Source organism: Stegodyphus dumicola, chromosome 9 (assembly GCF_044657685.1).
Source record: "Stegodyphus dumicola isolate Sdum_Otavi_A_Nest chromosome 9, ASM4465768v1".
NCBI lineage: Eukaryota > Metazoa > Arthropoda > Arachnida > Araneae > Eresidae > Stegodyphus > Stegodyphus dumicola.
Window position 1 is genome coordinate 34,732,818 of NC_140776.1, and position 21,743 is coordinate 34,754,560.

The 21,743-nt window shown below is 33.0% G+C and overlaps 1 protein-coding gene across 1 annotated transcript in view; it reads left to right on the forward strand.

Annotated features, from left to right (window-relative positions):
* The window catches only part of LOC118193455 (cell adhesion molecule Dscam1-like), an 809,657-nt gene that overhangs the window by 457,015 nt on the left and 330,899 nt on the right, over positions 1 to 21,743 (forward strand). The window contains exon 7 of the mRNA XM_085823336.1: positions 16,224 to 16,493. Within this exon, the coding sequence (XP_085679462.1) occupies positions 16,224 to 16,493 (270 nt within the window). The remainder of the gene's footprint in view (positions 1 to 16,223; positions 16,494 to 21,743) is intronic.

The window sequence follows — 21,743 nt, forward strand, 5'->3', positions numbered from 1 at the left end:
GTTAGGCCTTAAGTTCTGGCTGGTTCTGTAAGTACGAGCGGTGCCCTTTACTAAATTACTGATTTTAATAAAAGCGTCTTTAACACCCTTTCCAAAGTCTCTGTTTTAATTTCCAAGACATAGAGATAATTTGCTTAGGTCTCCCAGAGTCTCTGTTTTAGTTTATGTTACTAAAGAGGATGAGATTCTATACATTCTATATATATTATTTCTTGAAGCAGAAGGATGGCAGTTCAACATTTTCTGTGTACTTTTTGCTATTTGAAATACTAATTTCTCCACGGAAAGAGTTTTTTCTCTATTTCATTTGGTAGTCAGTATCTTTTAGCTTCGCTGATTATTATTGTGTTTTTAATTTATTAAATTTCTTTGGCAATTTATTTTCATGAAAGAGAATTGAAAGATTAATTTCATTAGATTAATATATTTTTTTTCCATTTTAAAGCAGGTCTTAAAGTAGATTTGTATAATTTTTACTTTGTTTTACTCATAAATACTACTTATTTTATTTACTATATATTTATATGTTGCCAATAAAGTATGAAACGCGGGTATTCTATAGAATACCTAGGCAATGTACATAATGCCGGAAGATTTTAGGCAAAGAAGGAAATATGAGAGTTATTACATACTTTCCCTAATTACAGTATATAATACCTAGACAATTTAATATAACGAGAAATGCTATTTAAGCAAATTATGGAAAAATTCCTGATAAGGCTATTAAATAAATGACGTGCATTGGTCAAAAATTTAATTATAATTCTGAAAAAAATTATAAGTATGTCATTAAAAAATTATTCGAAATACGTAAAGAAAAATGAAAGAGGTACAAAACAAAATTTATGCCTTTCTTATTAAGATAAAGAAAATTTTCATGTAAAAAGTAAGAAATTAAAATTAACTTACTTATTGCAACATGGTAAGCTTGAATGACATTTTGAATTACATTCATTGGAGTTCTTACACAAAGACATTTCTTATTTTGGCACTTTGGGCTTAGACATACATTTGACGAATCCTCGGCCGCTTCCACTGGATTGAACAATTACAACTGACCGGAGAGTTATTTCGCTGTCAGGAATATCTTCATTCTTAAGCAAGCTCCTAGGGCAAAAAGTGAATTGTGGTCTCGCGTGCAGATGTTTTAAAATTCCTTCAGAAATTCCAAGTCGATAGAAATCATATTCTGTCACAAACACTAAAGCTACCAATATAATATAATGCTCGAATCGTCTTACTCCTTGCCGACGTCAGTCAGAAATATGAATTCGCACAGTAGTTTCCAAAGAAGCAGTGGGATTTTTTTTTTTCCAAAATTCATTTACATGTTCTAGATTTACTTTACGTCAATAGCAATTTCAGTTTTGAAACAAAATAGTGCACAATATATCTATTTCATCAGCTTTACTAGCATGGCCACAGAAGGTATGAATATTTTAATCACACACTTTTTGCATGTGAGTGCATCACTCGGTTCTTACACACACAACAGGTATCAGAAGCGGAAATCTCTTCGGTAATTATGCCTTCATCATGTTAGTTTAATCCACTATTAAATATAATCTCATTCATGATTTCACCTTTTTCCATTGTTTGGATACTTTCTATTACTTCTTCTAGCTGCTCTTCTGAAATACAAATGAGATGTATTTCATATGTTGGTAGTTTCTCATTTGGCATTCTAAAGAATGCCTAGACATTGCGGTCTAGTTTCAGGCATTAATATACAATGCCTAAACATCCTATAAAATGCCGGAATTCAAACTTTATCGGTAACATATATATAAGCACTACTATAAATCTTAATAACTGTGCTAAGTTCTTAACTCTGATAGCACAACCGGCCCATCAGAAGACCAAAGTTAGCTAGTTGAACTCTAGATGTTTGACCTTGATTCAAATAACGGGGATGTTCTCGTGGTTTTCTGCCGTGTGTAACGTGGTATTATTCCCCAAGTTCTCGACGAAAGCAATTTTTTCTCTTGGAAAAATACTCTTAGTGCGTTTTGTCGTGACCCAAGTAATTCAATTAAAACAAAATGGGTAATAAAACAACGGATCCAACTTCCAAATAATGAGATTAAAATAATAAATCCAAATAATGAGATTAAGTGGAAAAAGTAGTGAAATCCATATAAAGTGGATAACTAATGCTGCCGATAGTAAAAGTGAAAAATAAGAACATGTTTGTTTAGTTGAATATGCTGTTATCATCAGGAGAGAAGCAATAATCCAATTTAAAATTTTGGATGCAGCATAACAAATGAGTTTTTTTTTTTTTTTAAATTCCGTAATAGAAAACAATAACTTTAGTTAACCATTCGCAAATTTAATGTCATCTTAAACAAGTGCGTTAAAAGAAGTTTGTCCCTATGCAGAAAAAAGATTGAAATGAAATCTCAGTAGGGTAAGCTAATTTAAATAAAGATCTAAAGAGCCAAACTATCACAATTGTAAAAGGTAAAATGAAAATTTCTTTAGTTTGCAATTTGTAATCCCTTTAAAACGCACGTTGTTGAAGTAAATTAGCAGAATATGAAATAAATGCTGAAAAAAAAATAATTCTTTTCGTTTAAGCTTTAGTATAATGCACGTTATTTTTTTTCCTTTTAATCTCTTTCATTTTTAGATTAATTGGTATTTATAAATTCGAATATATTGAATTAACCTTTTTTATTGTCATTTCACATATATAGCAATTTATTTCTTTAGAAATTTTGAATTTGTTTTATGTATAAATTTTAACTAGTATTTATTGTTTGTGTATAAACTTACTGAGTGCCTCTTCTTTCTCTTATTCCTTTCTCACTTTAAAGCAGAAAAGAAAAACATTCTTAACTTATAGACACATTAGGAATTCTTTTGGAAGCAGGAAAAATAAATGACGCCTTCGCTGGGAATCGAACCACGGACTTCTGGAATACGCGCACAGCGTTCTGACCACTACACTACGAAGGCATGCTAAGAAAGCGGGGGAAATACCTTACAAACTTACTTAAACTTCAGTTATTTTATAAACGAATGAATTTTCCTAGGCTTTACTTTGGAACCAAGTACTCTTGACAGTATACCTTGGACGAATGTAAAATCAAGAATTGAAAATTATAATCCGAAATTTTCAGATGGCAATTAAACACCTCGAAGTGCTTATAGATTAAGTATACGTTTAATACAAAACGGGTTTAAAATAAAATGGGGTAATATATACAAAAGGTGTTTCAGCAAATCAGTTGCGAACTCTCAGGAGAGATAGAGTACGTCTAGAAGATGGAAATCCCATAGCAAATGCATGATCTGAAACGCTTTCCTGGCGCGTTAGTAACGATACAAACCACAAGAAAAGAAGGACACGAGCAGGGTGAGAATATATATGTATTGTGATTAGTGCAGCGGAAACCAAAATAATATGATAAACAATAGACGATTAGCATCAAAAAAAGGTGTTCGAAATTATGTTCGAAAGGTATCCTCAACATGGGATCAACAGGGTTGGTCCATTGCATTGGCCAACAAAATCGCCCAGCTTCACTATCATTGACAACTTCCTCGGGTGGTACTTCACGACATCGGTGTAAGAAACCTCCCTTAGAAGTTCTGAGGAATTTGTTGCACGAAACATAGCAGCTGCTGGGGGAGTCCAGGACATGGCCGGTATCTTTCAGAATGTCACATCTTCCATGTGCCAGAGAATGTGAGGCCTGCATTAAGGTCCAGAGTCGTAATTTCGAACACCCTCTTTGATGACTATTATTGTCTATCTCTGTTCTTATTTCTTGATTTCTGTTCTACGAAGCATCATAAACGTGCTTCGCTACGCTGTTAATGCCCTTCTTTTCTTGCGTTTTGTATTGTCACTACTACGCCAGGAAAGCGTTTTCGACTATGCATTGCTGTGTGATTTTACGTCTAGGTGCATTCTATCTGTTCTGAAAATTTGTAACCGATTTGCTGAAACACCCTATATATATTGTTACGAAATGTAAAGGCGCGGTAAGATGGCTTCCCCGCAAAGCAGTTTTAGGGTTTCCATAAAATGGCAAGAGAAGGCAGGGTTGCCACATTTGGGGAGAAATGGTCCGTTTGGAGACAAAAATGGCGATATGCCATGGACGGATGGAGAACCTTATGGAACGAATTCTTACCAGTTTAGACCAGAATGTTCTCGAACACATGCCGAAGGCTATATAAACACTGCTGGTCCGCAGTCAGGGAGAGTGCTTCGTCGAGAGGGCGAGTCAGAGTACCTCATCTAGTTAGTCCGTGCGGAGACGATCGAGTTGACAGCCGGCCGGCGAGTGCTGAGTGGGTCGTCGAGTGCATCGAAAGAATCTCTTCTTGTATCACGGTTAGTGCATCGTCGAGAGAGCGTGTTGATCTCCGGGAACGACTGAACCGAAGAGTCAGAAGCTGTGCTCTGCGTGTCGTTGAGTGCATCGCGAGTTGTAGCGTGGAGAGTCTCAAGAGTACGTGGAGTTCCGAGAACGAAGAAGTAGAGTTGAGAGCTGTACTCTGGTGCTTTGCAGTGAAGCTGTCTCCACCGTGATAACTTGATAACTTGAAAGCTGTGTCGCTGATCGTGTCAGCGTGTTTATAACAGTTCGACGACTTTGAACGAGATTTTGGAGTCGTCCTGATTAATAATGGTAAATAAAGTGTGTTTCGATACTTCAACAAGTGCCGTCGTTATTCACTCCAAATCTACGAACCCCGTACGAACATCAAGGAAGAAAATAACGTAACAACTGGTGTCAGAAGAAAAAGAAAACGCAACAATATATATATATATATATATATATATATCCCTAAGTGGACTTAAGTAGTTCATTAGTTTCAGAATTACCGTATAATGTTTTTCTTTATTCTAACCAGCTGTATTTAGTTGAACTTTCCTGGATATCCTGATTTAAGTTTCCTGACGGAATGAAATTTTTGTATGACGTAGATGTAAATTCTCAACGTGTTTCAGAAGCAGTATTTAAGCTGCTTAGTTTAGCGACTTTAGTTCCGATTTTTATACTGCGAGATTAAAGTTAGCTTTCTAGTACGGTGTTTGATACCTTTCAGTTTACACTGATATTCCTAGGTTCGGCTTTGCCGTGTGCATTCGATTTAGCGTTAGTTTAAGCTAAGGAGCCAGTCATTAGAATTCTTAATTTATTAGTGATTTCTTAAATTCTTATTTTCAGTTCCGTAGCCACAAATGGTGGTGCTTTGTGAGCACGAAATTTCTGTATCTGTTTTAATTTAGATTTATTGAAACGGATATGTAAACCTTTCTTCTGCAGTATTTCGTTCTTAAAGACATAACGAGAATTCGCTCTTATTCTTCCACATAGATAATATTTAAAAGTGTACACGCAAACTCTATAAGCCATTCTAGTACTCTCTCCCAAAGAGTACACGAAAACTCTATAAGCCATTCTACAGAAATTACCGTTATAAAACTTGATAAGCTATTCAAAGGGGCATAGATAAATATCTGGAATAAAAGCTAAGAAATTATTGCTAAAGAAGCATGTTGGTCTAGAATTTAAAACCAAGCAAAAATGTCGTAGGTTATGAATAAAACGTTTTCGATTTCGAGGACGTTTTCGACGTCTGCGTTTCGAATTCTTCTTAAGGAAAAAAGAAGTAATTCTGAAAATGTAGAACCTGTTTCTGATTGCTCTCAAAATCAGTGGAGTTTACTCCAAACCTTCAGTAAATTAGAGTTGCATTTTTGGTTTTATTTTAAAAGCATATATGTTATTTTATCAGAAAAAATGACACGCGGACATTTGTGCCTTTATTTCCTAATGAACATACTTAATTATCTAAAATTTAACTGTGCAGTTTTTTTTTCAATATATTATGCCTGCAAAAACTGTACTTTTCAAATGACAATGCCTATCCAGTAGAATAATGAATCCGCAAAATATCAACAATAAACATTTCACATATGAGAGATATTGCCATTAAGATGAATTTTCCTAGAGTTGTGAGAATAAAAAGGGGGGATACTTTTCTTTAAACATATGACACCGAATCTTGAATTCCAAAAATTAATAGGTGTGAAAAATACAAAAACTAAGGAATGAAACATGATTTATCATAGAAAGCATAATTCGAAGGAGAAATGTAGCAGTCTTCAAATGGCCTCTATCAGGATTTTTTAGTCGATATCGTAGGCGTACTTCAATGTTATAGGGTTCATGGCTTTATTAATGTAGTATTTTGATTAGATATTCATGAATGATGTTTTAATGTTTAAATCATTTTGAAACATATTTTCATTTACTTCCTTCAAATACCTGAGTTCTCTACATATATGAAAAAGTAGATCTCAGTATCGTATCCTAAGTAATTTTATTATGTTTTGCTTAATTTTTTACCTTAATAAGGTTTTTTTATTCTGAATTTACCTTTAGTAATCAGGTAAAATTATAAAACTTTATTTCATTTACAAAATCGATTGTATGAGTTTAATTTGCTAATCAATTGATTTAGCCTCCAAATATATAATTCAATATTATATATCTGCTTTTATTAATGAAAAGATTTCTTATTTCTTGCTACGTTCCATTTTTGGCAAACGGAAGGAAATATATTTTGCTTTAAATTCATGAAATATGCCGATTTGGAACAACAAATCATATTTCACAAACAAAAGATAAGTTAGCAAAATTTTAAATCTCCGAGAGCAGATTAAAATATATATTTTTCTTTTTAATATTTTTAAAGAATATTGAATTTAAATCTCGAAAAATTCAGTTTTTGCTATATATGCATATGTAAACGTAGAGTTTTCAGAGTTCCATATACATGTAAAGAAGATGAAATATCAATGATTTATATTCAAATCTGTAGGAATTCTGTATCAGTCTGACATCATTATTTCAGCGTTACCTGCTGAAAATTATCAAATTCGGAATCATATTTAAGCAACCATCGGTTATTTTGTAAAGTTTACAACACTCTTGCAATAAACCAAGATAATGCGTTGCTGTCGCATTGACTTATCTCACTTGCGTTGACAATGCGCTGTCATTCACTTGCGTTAATAATGGGTTGACTTATCTCACTTGTCTGACAGCAGCATTAGGACAAACTTACGAAATTCATCGTGGCAAGGAGTGCAACATTGCGCCTGTCGTTCGCGTTCACCATACATGTGACAATACAATTTTGCTCAGTTCCTCTCCCTATTTCGATGGAACACCTCAGAGATAGGTGTCCGAAGGTCTCCTACTCCCTTCCCTTACCAACAACCTCTCGAAAGGACTTTTGGCTCACCTCATATTTAGAATGCTCTCATGCTGCACAGATACGTTTAACGTAGATTTTGAATAAATTTCATCAATTTCGAGGCGTTTAGATTCATGTCCCACGTCTAAAACAGCAACGAAAAAAATATTTGCTTCCTCTTTTTTTGTCCCTCCTGAAGAAGAAGTCTTATTAAAGCCTGCATTCGCGTGTTACGCTTTCATTGAATATAAAGTTTTTTTTATTCAGTTTATAAAGATAATGTTTTATTTTTAAGTCTGTGAACTTTTATATGCATGTATTTTCATATCCAACGAAATATCCAACATTCTGCAATACTTAATAATTATGACAACATATGACGTTTTGACTCGATGTCATCAAATTATACAAAATCTTTCGCTGTCAATAGAAATAAGTATAAATTACTTTTTACTGCGACTGAAAACACATAGCATATTCACATATGTTATTGTGCACGACTACGTTAATCTGCGTTAGGAAGTTATTAATATGAACTAGTACGTTTAAAGATATGTTGATAAGTGTCGGATAATTTATGTAATTAGAACTACCTATTTCTTTCTTTATTAGTTGCCGAAATGCCAAAAGGAAAAAAAAAAAAAAAAAAAAAAAAAAAAACATATTCCGAAAGTAAAAGATAAAACTTTAATTAATTTTTGTCAGGTGATGTTTTCTAGTATTTAGACATCAATTTTCATTGTCTCTTCTCCCAAAAAAGTATGTTAAATTTTCTGGAACATTTCTCAATTGTTAAGTTTGAATTTTACCTTTTGTTTCTTTCCTTTGCTCGAAAGTTTAATTTCTGAAAACGAAGTATATTTTCCAATGCTGCGAAATATCCTTACGACAGTTTTCCAGGAAAAGGAAACGTTATGAAAAGAAAAGGAGCTGTGATTATCCTTTTTCTTCCGAAAGGAATGTGTGAAGTACCGGCTTAACCATGAGTTTGAGTCGATGAGGACACTTGAGACAGCGAATTCAAACAAAAGATTTTCATTTTTAACAAGAGAGGGCAACAAAAAAATGCCCTTTAATTAATCACGTCGCAACTGCGACTGCTAATTAATTTGTATCAAAACCTTCCCAACAGCTCCCTAATTACGAGCTCAGTATTGAAAACCACATCGGCTATTTAATTTTATTAACGCTTTGTAATTCCCTATACCTTAGAGCGTCTAGAAGGATACTAATTTATTCATCAGATGTGCCTGTAGCACAATCCTAGTAGTTAAGACAGATGGAAACTAAAATTCTACTTTATCTCCATAAGAATAAAATCTATAATCTACTTACTTTTTGCCTTGCTTTTTATCCTTCGATATGGATTTAGAAAGATTTTCTGAGAAGTTTCCCGTCTGCAATTCCACTCCCTTCGGTACCAGGCTTGGAGAATATTTTATTTAAAATTTGCTTATCTGCTCCAACGTTCAGTTTTCTAATTTGCATTCTAATAGAATTTTCGAACTTTTGCAAATACAATTCATAATCTTATCAAGTCGAATAATCATTTCTGACGACACAAGGGATTTATGAATTTACTTTCGCTTCTGTGTTCTAAATTTATCTCCTAATTACTTCCGAGAAAAATTTATTACTTCATATTTTACTGTTGCTTTGCTTTCTTTAGTTTGGAGAATTGGATATATTGCTTTTCTAATGAATATGCATAATAAATAATTGTTCGTTTTCTTTTGGTGAACATTCAGACGTAATGCATTATACGGAATATATATATATATATTTAACTTAACAGTACAGTAGGTGTAGGGAAAAATTAATGGATTTTTTCAAAAAAAAAAAAAAAAAAAAATTCTTCCGAAAGTAGTTTTTTGAATACTAGGGTACTAAATTAGTACAAAATAAATGAATGCCAAAGGTTGATCATTTTTCTTTCCTCTTTGATTACCCTAAGCATGCAATGCGTTTAAAGCCTTGCTGAAACATATCCAAAAGACAGCTATTCTACTGTCTATTTCTAATAAGTATACACATTTGAGTACCAGCTTATTTATTTATTACAAGAAACGCATAAATTCTTCATTAGTAAATAACGCGGTTTATATAGATGGAGGTTATGCTTACAAAACATTTTGAATAACGTTTTGTAATAAAATACATAATTCAGAAGTCAAACAACAAAAATCAGCGTTATATTTACAAGATTTTCACAGGACTAGTTTCGATGGTTTTACCGAACCACCATCCTCAGCTGCAAAACCGCAAATGAACAAGGTAGGAAATAATGATTAGATAAAATAAGAAAGCCTGGACAAATAAGGAAGTGGCGCCATCTGTTGGTGAAACCAGAACTAAAACATAATTTCTTTAAATGCCGAAGGCAAATTTGGATTGGAATTAGGATCGTTAACTAGAACAGAAAGATTTTATGAATGTGAAATGCCTCTGGAAAATCCAGTTCTCCAATGGACGATGTGTTTTGAATAATTTTGGCAGCAGAAAATTTGAAAGTGTGATTTTCGGACCAACAAAGTTGAGCAACAGATGACTTCTGTGTTTCCTTTATTCTAACATATGCCTCATGCTCCTTGACGCGAAATTTCAAGGCTCTCTTAGTTTGGTCAATGTAAATTAAACCATACTGGCAAGGAATCCTATAAATACCTCAGGAATTCATATCCGGAATGGGGTCCTTGAGTATGGAGCTCGGAATTTTATTGATGGGAGAATAGACAACCCGAAAGTTAAATTTCTGTAAAATATGTGCAACTTTATAGCTAATTGATGGAAAGAAGGGAGTGACAACAGAATTTTTATAATCTCCTAAAACAAGAGTGTGCCTTTTAGTGTGTTGAGATGAGAATTTTTTAACTACTTGATTAATAATGTTGGGTGAAAAGCCCCTGTCAATAGCTATTGCTTTTAAATAATTTAGTTCTTCATCAAGGGCTAGTATGGAGGAGCAAATTTGAAGAGCACGGAAAACATAGGAATAAAATGAAGCGTACTTTTGTTTAGTCGGATGACTTGATTTAAAGTGTGGTGGAAGGCAAACCGATGAAGGTTTACGGTAAACCGTAGTACTGAAGTTGAATGTGTTACGTGTGACCAGAATGTCGAGAAACGGAAGAGGATTGCAAGTGTCAAGTTCAAAAGTGAACAGAATAGCAGGATCAATAGAATTCATTGTTGAAAGAACTTTATTTAAATCATCTTTATTACCTTCAAACAGGTAAAAGTATCGTCTACGTAGCGGAACCATACGGGGAAGTTTAAAGTTTCAAACAATGTTGATTCATAATAATGCATGTAGATATCAGCCAGGATGGGACTGAGGGGGATTCCCATGGCTCAGTTTGTTTGCAATATTTGTTTTGGAAAACAAAATGTGTTTGTTTCAAACAGAGAGAAATTAATATCCCCGGATAATATCCGGGTTAGAATGAATTTCGCGCATTGTAGCTCTTTCTCTCGCAGTTTTCCAGGCTTTCTTATCTTATCTAATCATTATTTTCTATCTTGTTCATTTGCGGTTTTGCAGCTGAGGGTGGTGTTTCGGTAAAACCATCGAAACTAGTCCTGTGAAAATTTTAAAAATATAACGCTGATTTTTGTTGTTTTTCTTCTGAATTAGTATTTATTAGGCGTGTTATTGTGTCTTAATTAATAAAGTACATGTTTAAAAATTATTAAATAATAACAAAACAGTAGCATTATTACGTTATAAAAAGATGGAAAAAATTGTAAAATTGTAATATCCTAGCTTAAATAAACTTCCTTGAAAGCTAGAATATTGAAGAACTAAGTGGCGACTATTCGCTGAGCTCTTGTATGTAAGTAAGAACTCCGGAGAAGGGTTAAAATAAGCTTTTATTCTAAGTCAAAAAATATTTACAGATGGCCTCTTCTAGGCGTACAAGAAGCCTCAACTTGGGCTTTAACTACAAACAGGAAATGTAAAACTAACTAATACTAAATAGAATTAATCAGCCGAAGCTGCACAACATAAAACTTGCATAGTTGGCCCTTATTAAGGATCGCTGGCGTAGACTAGTAGGCACGTGTTAAGTACAACCATAGAATAGTAAGCTTTAACTAATAGCAAATGCGTGTCCCAAAGGCAGAATGTGCTCTCTTTCTGAAGTAGCTCGGACCTTAGCTTAAGTACTCGTTTCTAATTTACTTGCATAAAACGTATTACTGCAAACTCTTTGTGGTAGGAAAACGTGGGTGATAAAGCCTGGAGGACCGTTAGTCCTTCCCGCACTGTTTGTACCATATTGAAATAGTAATTAGATTTCCCAGTCTTTCATAGATCTTTGCATTTAAACTCACACCTAACATAGCAGACGGATATATAAAAATTTTCCTGGAGCAGAAATCTTCAATCAGCATCAGAAGTGCATGAAAATATACTTAGAAAGACAACGTCATTCAAATGCCACTGTTGATTGCCATTGTTTATTTCTTAAATATTGATGCAATATTAAGCAATAAACAAATGCCATTGTTTATTGCTTAAATATTGATTGCAGAGGAAGCACAACAAAAATATTATTGTGGGTGAGGGTTATGGCTCGGTGTTATATCCTTCAAAGACATGACTCCGCTTCGCTAAACATAACTTTATTCACACACACCATATTTTAACACAATTATCATAACATAACATATTACACAAAAATTCGTACATCCTGCTCTCGAGCTAAAGACGAAGTGGCGGGTTCACTGTCGCGCTGTCATTGTATGTCATGAAATGTAGGTTTCACGTACACAGCATGACATGGTCTGACCGCTCTTTAAACTTTTATCATCTTATGATCTCACAATAATAAGGGAGAAAAATTTTATCACAGTTAATATATCAATAACTGGCGTTATCTTTATAATCACTTTATAAAGATAACGCGGTGTCCGCCGTACACATCGCGAACGAAAACGCCGTCGCATAAAACACAGTGGGAGAAAAGAAAGCAAAGAGAAACCATCGCAGTTTTAAAACATCGTTCATCGTCATCAAAGCATTTCATAAACTTCGTAGTTTAAAAACTTCTTAGTCAAAAATATGGCGGCAAAAAATAAAGTACCTACAAACCATCGCATGACGATAATATCCCAGGCATGCTTTTTGAGGTTTTAAAAAATTTGCATATTATAATAACGATTTGTGAGCGCAAGAAGGAATGAAGAAGAGTGCCATTTTTATATTTCATATTTCTTAAATAACTAGTAAATTGTTGTTCAAAATGTAAGGAAATTCGAAGATTAGAAAAAGAATGATGCGCAACTGCATGTGGTCACTTTTATCATAACTTTTTAATTGATTATCAAATTATAAAATTCTCTTATCTTCCATAAATCGCATTAATTCTTACTTATTTTCAGTTTTAAATTGCTCAAGTATCCTTTTTAATTTTTCAGCAAGAATTTATTAGTTAATTCAAATATATAAATGTAAAAATATTCCTCATTCCGTCTTGCACTCACAAATCATTATGCAAATATGCATTTACAACGTTTAAAATTTTTACCGTCATTGTATGTCATGAAATGTAGGTAGTTTATATTTTGTTGCGATATTTTTGTCGACGATATTCTTAAAATGCGAAGTTTTTGACTGTTTTATTTTCGATGATGATGTTTTGTACCACGATGGTTTAGAACGCGATGTTTCCTGCTTGCTTTCTTTTCTCCTTCGATGTTTTGTACGATTATCGCCTTGCGTTGTCTTCTCCTCGACGTTTTGACCCGCTATGTTTTTACCTGTAACCAGATAATTCATGTGACACAGTAACCACGTGATTCTGCATAAATAGAGATAAAACCGTATGAATATTTTGACGAGTGCCTAGGTGTGAAAGGAAATGGCACTTAGAATATAAATCAAATTTTTTTTAGATTTGTCTGGTTTGGCAGAAGAAATTCAGTTAAAAAATTTCGAAAGCAAGTAAGAGTTCTTCCGCTTTCAGGAATTTCGTTTCTTGTACATATGTGGGACTTTTGAGCGAATAAAACTAGATATTTAGCAATAGTCGAAAAGTATGTGATATTTAAGATTTGCTCAAATTTGTCGTTATAAATGAGTCATTTAATTACATCATCATAAGGATACAGCACCGATCATCCTAGTCAGCACAAGCCGCCCGTATTATCAATACGTGGGACAGGCTAGAAGAAACAAATATAAGGAAAATATCAATTTAATCACACACCTACCCTCATAATTAATTTAATCTGTAACTCTACTTGAAAAAAATTTTGGAAACTCTCTTTGTTTCATTAAGGCATTCTTATACAGCAACGAAATAATAATTAAAATTTTTGTAGAACAGGCTCAGTTATTGTTTGTTTTCCAAAAATGAATTAAGAATTAGTCACTTCTTATATTCAAATAAATATTCTTATATTTTATTTAATAGTAAAGAGAAGTAATATTATCTAAAATAAAATTAATTTCTTTAAAGGAGGTGAATTATAGATCGACTTGATGTAAACGTTTTATGTAATTATAACAGACCTATTATTAAAATTTCTAAACATGGAAATCTAAATATGTACTTTAATATATTAGCTTACTGTAATACAATCTATATTTCTATTTTAGTTAGGGAAATAAATTGTACTGCTAGCCGTAATGTCAACTCATCGAAAAGTAGTGTGGTGCATTACCATCAATTATTTCATTACTTAACCTTTAGCCAATTTTAAAGCGTGTAGAACCTCGAGTTTGGATTACTGGAAGCGCGCCAAGCACGAGTTTCCGGCTGTCTGTTAATCTGTAATCTTTTCTTTTTTTACCAATTATGTTACAATGTAAATTTCACAACAAGCTGTGAAATTAACGAATGTTCATTTATGGAATCCATGGATAATTTATAAAAAATTTAACGCATAAAAATGCTAATGAATTTGCGTATAAGAAACAAATAATGATAATAATGACATTAAGAAATCTGAAGGAATTCACATTTTAACGATTGCCCAAAAGGGCGTTTTTAAGTTTTCGTATGGTTTATCAGTGCAGATTGCCGATAAAGATGGCCCTGGAAGATTAGCGAAATATTTTAGAGCATATTGATGAATATTGTAATTCTATAGACGCATTAAATGTTTAATTAGATATATCATGAATTAAATGAATTTTTATTTAACTCAATCAAATTTAAAAGTTAAAAAAATCTGAAAACATTCAGATTTTATATTACTCCCAAAGAGGTTATTTTTTCATTAACACATGCGCACACGTTGAAAAGCGATTGGGAGTAACTCTTTTGGTCTAAAAATATTTAAGAACAGAATATCTTTAGAATTTGCAATAGATAGCCTCGCTCGCTCGAGATAAAATATTTTATTCCATACAGTGTGATGCCACTTTTCGATTTGCAATTTGAAATGTTTGAAACAGATAATAAAAGAAATTCGAAACTGAAGATTCGGGCTTCCATGTGCCCATACTTGAGTGGAGGACTACGTTATTCAGAATCTGAGTATCATTGCTTTTCCCCAATGCGAGAAACATACACACATTAATGCAGATTCTTCATTATTAGCTCAAGTGGACATTTCCCCAGAAGAGCTATAAGTCTCGAAACGATATTTTTTCTCCACTTACTATGTATGACTTTGTTACTTTACAAGCTATTGCCATGAAATATACTTCAACTAATGATAAACGTATGCTGAAACTTTTGGACTTTTGTTTCATTCCTCATTTTCATGAGAGCTTTGAAACAAAAACATATATTTTTCGCTAAACTGTTTGATTCTGGTTTTAGTTGATTGAAATATTTTTATGGATGCCTGTATTTGCATATTAGCTATTCTTATTAACCGCAACTTCGAATTTATCTAAAGAATTCAATTTATTTTATTAATGAAACCTTGCTTCAAATGTTGGATTTCAAACCGCACTTCGGGCCAAATGAATAATCATATTCGATTTATTAGAATTCTTATGAATGATATTTAATGTTCTTAACTGATGCTTAGATGAGTAGATCTTTCCTACTAAAAAGAAGATCAACGCATTAGAATATTTACAGAAAGCTGTTTCAACTTGAAGCAATTTTTTTTCTCAAAGCAGCTTCATCGATATTTAAACATAGCTTTACAAAATCAAAATTGAAATGACTACTTTAGTCTCATTGCTTGCTCCCAAACAGTCATTATTTCTTTATTATATTCATCTTGCCAGAAAAAAATTGCAGTAAGGATGCAAAGTTGATTAGGAGTCGCACACAAATATTTGATTTTCCATCTAAAAAAATCAGTACATATGATCCAGGATGTCCAATTAATACCGTCAAAATTCTGCACGGTCACATTCCTAGCTTGGAATACATAAAAAATGTCCGAAGAACTATACCTATTCGACCGATATTCTCACCGGATCTGATACCTTTGGAGTTTTCCCATGAGACCATTTAAAGGAATTGCTCTATGAAAACCACTTTACAACAGAAAATGACTTCCTTGTCTTAAAGTTACGTGTACTTTGGTGGACACCAAGCTGCTGCAACGTATACAGTCAGCCATTCCACGGCTCGCATATATTCCTCGATATACGTGGTTGAAGTTTTGAATGTCATCCTTTCTATAAATCTATATGCAAATATGGATGATAGTGTTTCCAATAATGTTGTGTTTTCCTTACTACCTTTCTTTCGCATTCATCTCGAAAACTATCGGACGTACAGTTCCAGATCTTTCGGAATTTTTGTGTATTCCAAGCGTGAATTCTAGCTGTGCATTTTGGGAGGTCTTGATGAAACACCCTGTATAACTGGCAAATTTGGAAAAATATAATCATGGTAAATAGTATACTAGCAGAAAACTAGTAATTAGGAATGTCTGAAATTAATCATCATAACAGTTTTCTTTGAATTCCTTTAAGCACGAAAGACAGTAAATTGGAAATGCTGTTCAAACAGCGTTATCTTTTACTACGCACTGTTTTATTTTTAAAATGTTAATTTAATTTTTCAAATTTCTTTCAGCTCCACTCAAAGTTAGCATGTGGCCTGCGATGCAACAAGTCAGCACCGGATCTACTGTTACTATCAATTGCACTGTTTCTGGACATCCTATATCTTCAATAGAATGGGTGAAAAATCAAAGAAATCTGGTTTTATCTCGTCGAGTTGTACTTGTTAGCAGAACTGTCTTACACATCACAACAGTGCAAAGAGAGGACAGAGGAATGTACCAGTGCATAGCACGCAATGATGAAGATTCTGCTCAAGGTTCTGCACAACTAATCATAGCTGGTATGTGCTCATTGGATGATTTTCTCACAATTACATAATAATATTTAATCATAAAAATGCTTTTCTCTTCTAAATTAATGTATAGGATGCTTCGTCATGTTAGATACAAGTTGTCTTATCTCTAGGCTAATAATATTAGTTTTCAAAATAGGTTGTAATAATATGCAGAACAAATCTGAGGGCCATTTCGGTCTTTAATCCTCCCATAGACGCTAGATAAGCATATTAATGTTTTTTTTTATTCTAATGAATACATATTTGATTGTATATTTGTTTACTTGATACAGTTTTCTATCATAAAAATACGACAGAGTACAGTGATTGACTATATAAATATAAATGGAATGTAAACAGTCTCACTTTTTTTAGTAGAATAAACTCATGGTGTCTGGAAGGAGTATAGAGAAAGTGTCCTCTTAACCTGTAGACAGACAAAGTCAAAAGAAGGGTGTAAAAAGATTCGACCACAAAGAAGTAACAATAGCCCAGCTTAGGTTTACACAAGCCAGCACTTCTGGCTTAATTTAACACAAGTAATATTTAACTATAATTAAATGTAGTTAAATTAACCTAAGGTTAGCAAGATAAAGTAATGCGCGGGAAGGCTCTGGTTTGTAGAAAACCGGCGAGACAAGCCCAATGGCTAGAAGCACTCATCACTACAGAATTAAATCGCTGTTTAGTCACGGTAACAACATGGCCTCAAGTAGGCAGAATGTGTTCTAAAACCAACTTGCGAAACCTGCGCTTAAAATAACACTTCTTTCTCCCTCAATCAAACTAAAAAGTAAATCCTCACACATCTATTCCGTTTTTGTTTCTTATCCTAATGCTGATTGTTTTAGTCCTAGAAATCAGTACTTAGTAGAATAATGTATCGTTAATGTTTTAACACTTACTCTTTCATATTTGTGAATGGTTAAGTTTTTACTTTAATAAAACTGCAAATGTAAACATAAAATTTTAAATTATGATTTGCGTAAGCACTTTTAACTGTTAGATTAACTGAATCGATACGTTAACTTAGAAGCTGAAACCAAAATAATAAAATATTGCTTACAAAGTTGTAGAAATTTAAAATTTCGTCAGCTGATACTGAATGAATTCATTTTTTTAATAATGGAGGGATAAACTCCTTTTGCTAAATATCGCTGCAATAATTTTAATTTGTATAAATTTACCATAGCACTATAGCTTCAATATTAAAAAAACAGGCTGTCAAGAACATGAAAAATATATATGCAGCAGTTTGTGCCAGATGACGTCACATTCTGTGCTTAGTGGCTCAGAAAAAGCTATATTCTAATTAGCAACCATTCTAATGCGGAGAAACTTGGGTTTTCATGGATTTCGGAAGTTGCGCTTACATAACATAAGATGCCACTAAGTAAGGAGATTTCAATCTTCTTACTATTGTGCTCCTGATAGACTAAGGCAATCAATGTATCGAAATAAATATTTGTTTTATAATTATGAGATTTTTTTTCTTTCGGACTGAACTAGGAAACCTCCATAAACCTTATTTGAGACCTAATACTAATACTGTTACATGGAGCTAACAGAAAGGAATTCAAAGTTATTAAAATTAATTTTTACCTGTTATTGCTATTACCGTAACTAAACATAGATTCATATTTCAATCTTCAGCTAGGCCATGCATCCATTTATTCATAAATTGTATACAAAAGTCTCTTAAGTATTGTATTAGTCAAACATGTTTCTTACTCTAAACATTAGTTTAGGGCAGTGTTCTGAAACTCAAACTGCATGCGGGCCGTATGTACGATCTGGAAAGGGCTGAAAGGCGAGAATATCTTTTTAATAAAATGAAAAATTGCATAAGCAAAATAAAAAATGTTAAATAAATTTAAAATGTTGTTCACTAAATATTTATCAAAACTTACTTAAACATAAATATCGCAAAGAGAAAAATTTGAAACTGCGTTTATTTTCTATATGAAATATAAAATTTGGTATCCTTAGGATTATCATTTAAAATACAACTCACTATACTGTCCCTTATTAAACTACATTTTAACACAACTAATACAAATTTACATCTTAATTTCTCTAAATGTATTAAGAAATCATCAAGGGATTCACCTCATGCTACTTTCAGGAGTAAAATATATACCTGGCAACACATTAATTTGCTTTCGATATACAGTAATTTAATAAACTCCAACTACTTTGCCAACGTATTTTTATATATTCTTCCTTTAAGTCAAATATATCAAACTTTTCATGCTCTTCTTCACAAATAACATGCAATAAACAGCTACTTTAGTGTCATACTAATTGGTTTCCCAGATTTACGAATATGAAAATCTGGAATTTTTGTTTCTGCACCTTCCCATTTTCATTTACGCAGCTTCGGAAACTTAACATTGTTTGGATGTCCTAATCCATCCATATTTAATTGAAGTCTTTAGATAGTTCTATACATACGTACGTTTAGCCACTCCAAATGAAACTAAGCAACGTCCATATCAAAGACGAGATTTTTGGTTTTCGATTTAAATGACTTCCATTCAGATATCTACGCTGTTGATATAATCATGGTTGTTCACAAATGTCAATTTCGTATTTCTTAAAAATTGTTCTTTTATTAACTGAGCCATGTTTCACTATTAGCTACTGTTAATAGGAAATAATGATTACACTAAGGTCAGCTAAACAGCGTTTATTCTACACCATTAACTATCGTTCCATGCTACAATTACAGTTACATATATTAAAGTTACAATTATATATTTAATGTTACAGTTACTATTACGTATGTGACAGAGTGGAGCAATTCAACAGCCACTCCTACATGTGTTTAATTTGTGACAAACTGAGTAATCAAGCTACAGGAAAGTTTCAGCAATCTGCAATTCATTCACTTAGCCGAGCAGTGTACAAGCGGATATTATCTTGTCGAAAAATGGAAAAATGATATTCAGTATGCCTTGAAAATTGGCCTTCAGCACTTCGTCAGCATAGAGTCTTCTTAGTAAAATACCTTATTATGCGAACTGAACGTTGACGGCTGTTATGTCTAAGGGCACCGCAAACCATTATTTCATTACTTCACACTGACGTTTAATGCATCGCTCAAAAATGGCAGAGTTCACGCGGCTTCTACAATTTCACACGCTGATCATTATATACGCTGCAGAAGCGAGTTTCATCCCTGAAACAGCACTGATCTTATTCGTCATTCAGCACAAATCTTACGTCACGATTACGAACGTACACGGCAGTCAACAAGCAATTATTAAGTGCACTCTCAGCATTCAGACTCCTTGCGGGTACTTCACTCTTCTTTCCTGGGCCCCACTGGTGCCAAATCGGACCAACACTCGTAGCATCAACCTTTGTTTCCACAAGGATACTGCGCGAGGACCAATTAACGATATGGGAGCCTATCTCAATCTAATAATGTGAATAATTAAATGTGATATAAACCATAAGAAACAGAAATGAAACATATAAACCATATGCATTATCATTTGATATACTCCTATGATGATTGTATTTTTTGTTTTTATATGCTTATTTAAATTATTTTTCTTAATAAGCTGCAAGCAAAAATTTTTCAAAATGTCACCAAATATTACTTTTACGAATAGAATAATAATAAAGGTTAATCATTTTTAGTTAACGAAATTTGTGGACAACTAAATAAATTTTCAGCATTTAGTGAGCATTGAACTTAATTTGTGTTTGAACGATATTCATTGTATTTATACAAGCATTCTACCTAAAATTTTTGTGTTTTAAATGTTGCCTTTCATAACCTTTACTCTACACTTTCTTTCTACACTGTAATTTGAAAGACATTAAAGACATTTTTATTATCGAAAGAAGTATTTTATTCCATTCCCCCTTGAACAGCTTTGCAACGTCCGAGGAGGGTTGTAAATCGATGTTTGGACAATGCGCTATTTAGAAGTCCGAAAGCGCACAAATTAGGGGATGGTACATCAAGAGGTTTAGTAGGAAATATGAGTGAAATGGTTTGTCCTTGATACACGTTTCTTGTTTCATTTTTTTCTAGGAAATTAACAGTGGATTTTGACTTGCGACTACGTGTGTTGTCTTGCAGTTCTACTGATTGATGACACTGTGGATAAAGAGAAGATACATAATATTTGAAAATGTGGTACAAAATATGTTTCTGATAATATGTGGAATTAACCTTAAGAGTTTTCCCTACTCTCTCTAATTTTTATTTTTCGTTATATCAAAAACCAGCAACAATCATAAATCCCATTCAAGTATTTCTTTAGATTCTTTGAAGCATGTTATTTTCTTCTATTTGATATTGATAAATCGATGTATTTTATTGTGCTCCTTTAAATATATCCAAGATTCATCTGTTGTGATAACATTTTTTCCATTCTGATCCGAATATTGGTTTCTCATAGAGAATTCTGCAGCACGTTCTATTCTGGCGATATGTCTTGGAGTAAGATGATGCACATTACATCCCCCGTTTTTTTACGATTCAAATCAGAATTAATTGTTTTGCTTACAGTTGACACTGAGCATTTTAGTTACGCAACTGTTCATTGACTTCATATATTTTCTTTTCATATTAAAGTTCTTACCTTCCATTCGAACTATCAATTTGAATACCAAGTTTCGAAGCATTCCGTTTTTTTATCTTGGTCATGTATTTTGAACAATTTCTTTCCTTAACCTTTTCTCGTGGGCTAAAGAGGCCAATTTCGAATGTACTTTGGCCATTTAGTCACTTATTTTAACTGAAAGGAAGAGAAAAACAAATCGACAGGGTATTGCACTTCCTAATCCATATTGAGGAGTAAATTTTAAATCTTCATAGTTTACTGAAATTTCTTGAGACACATTTAAAGTATTGAGCGTGCGGGACATATATGTCCCAGCCCCCGGAAAAGAGGACGACGAACTTTTCCTTTCTTACTATCTTACATCCTATTATCTTTCATACTTAATGCTATCTATTGCGTTAAACACCGAAAAATCATGGATTTCACGGCATTTTTCATTAACTCAATACGAATAATTTTCTTCGGAAAGAGGACAAACATAGCATTCCGTCCATTGTTTCTGTTAAAAGTATCATTTTGCACGGAAACAAAATTATCAAGTAGTAGACGATGATGGATACTTTCAAAAATATAGTTGCAGTTAAAAAGGCATTTCAAAGCAGACGATTTTTTATAGCAAAACATAGTCGTCTAAAAATGTGTGAAACGCCGTTGCAATTATAGAGTCACTAAA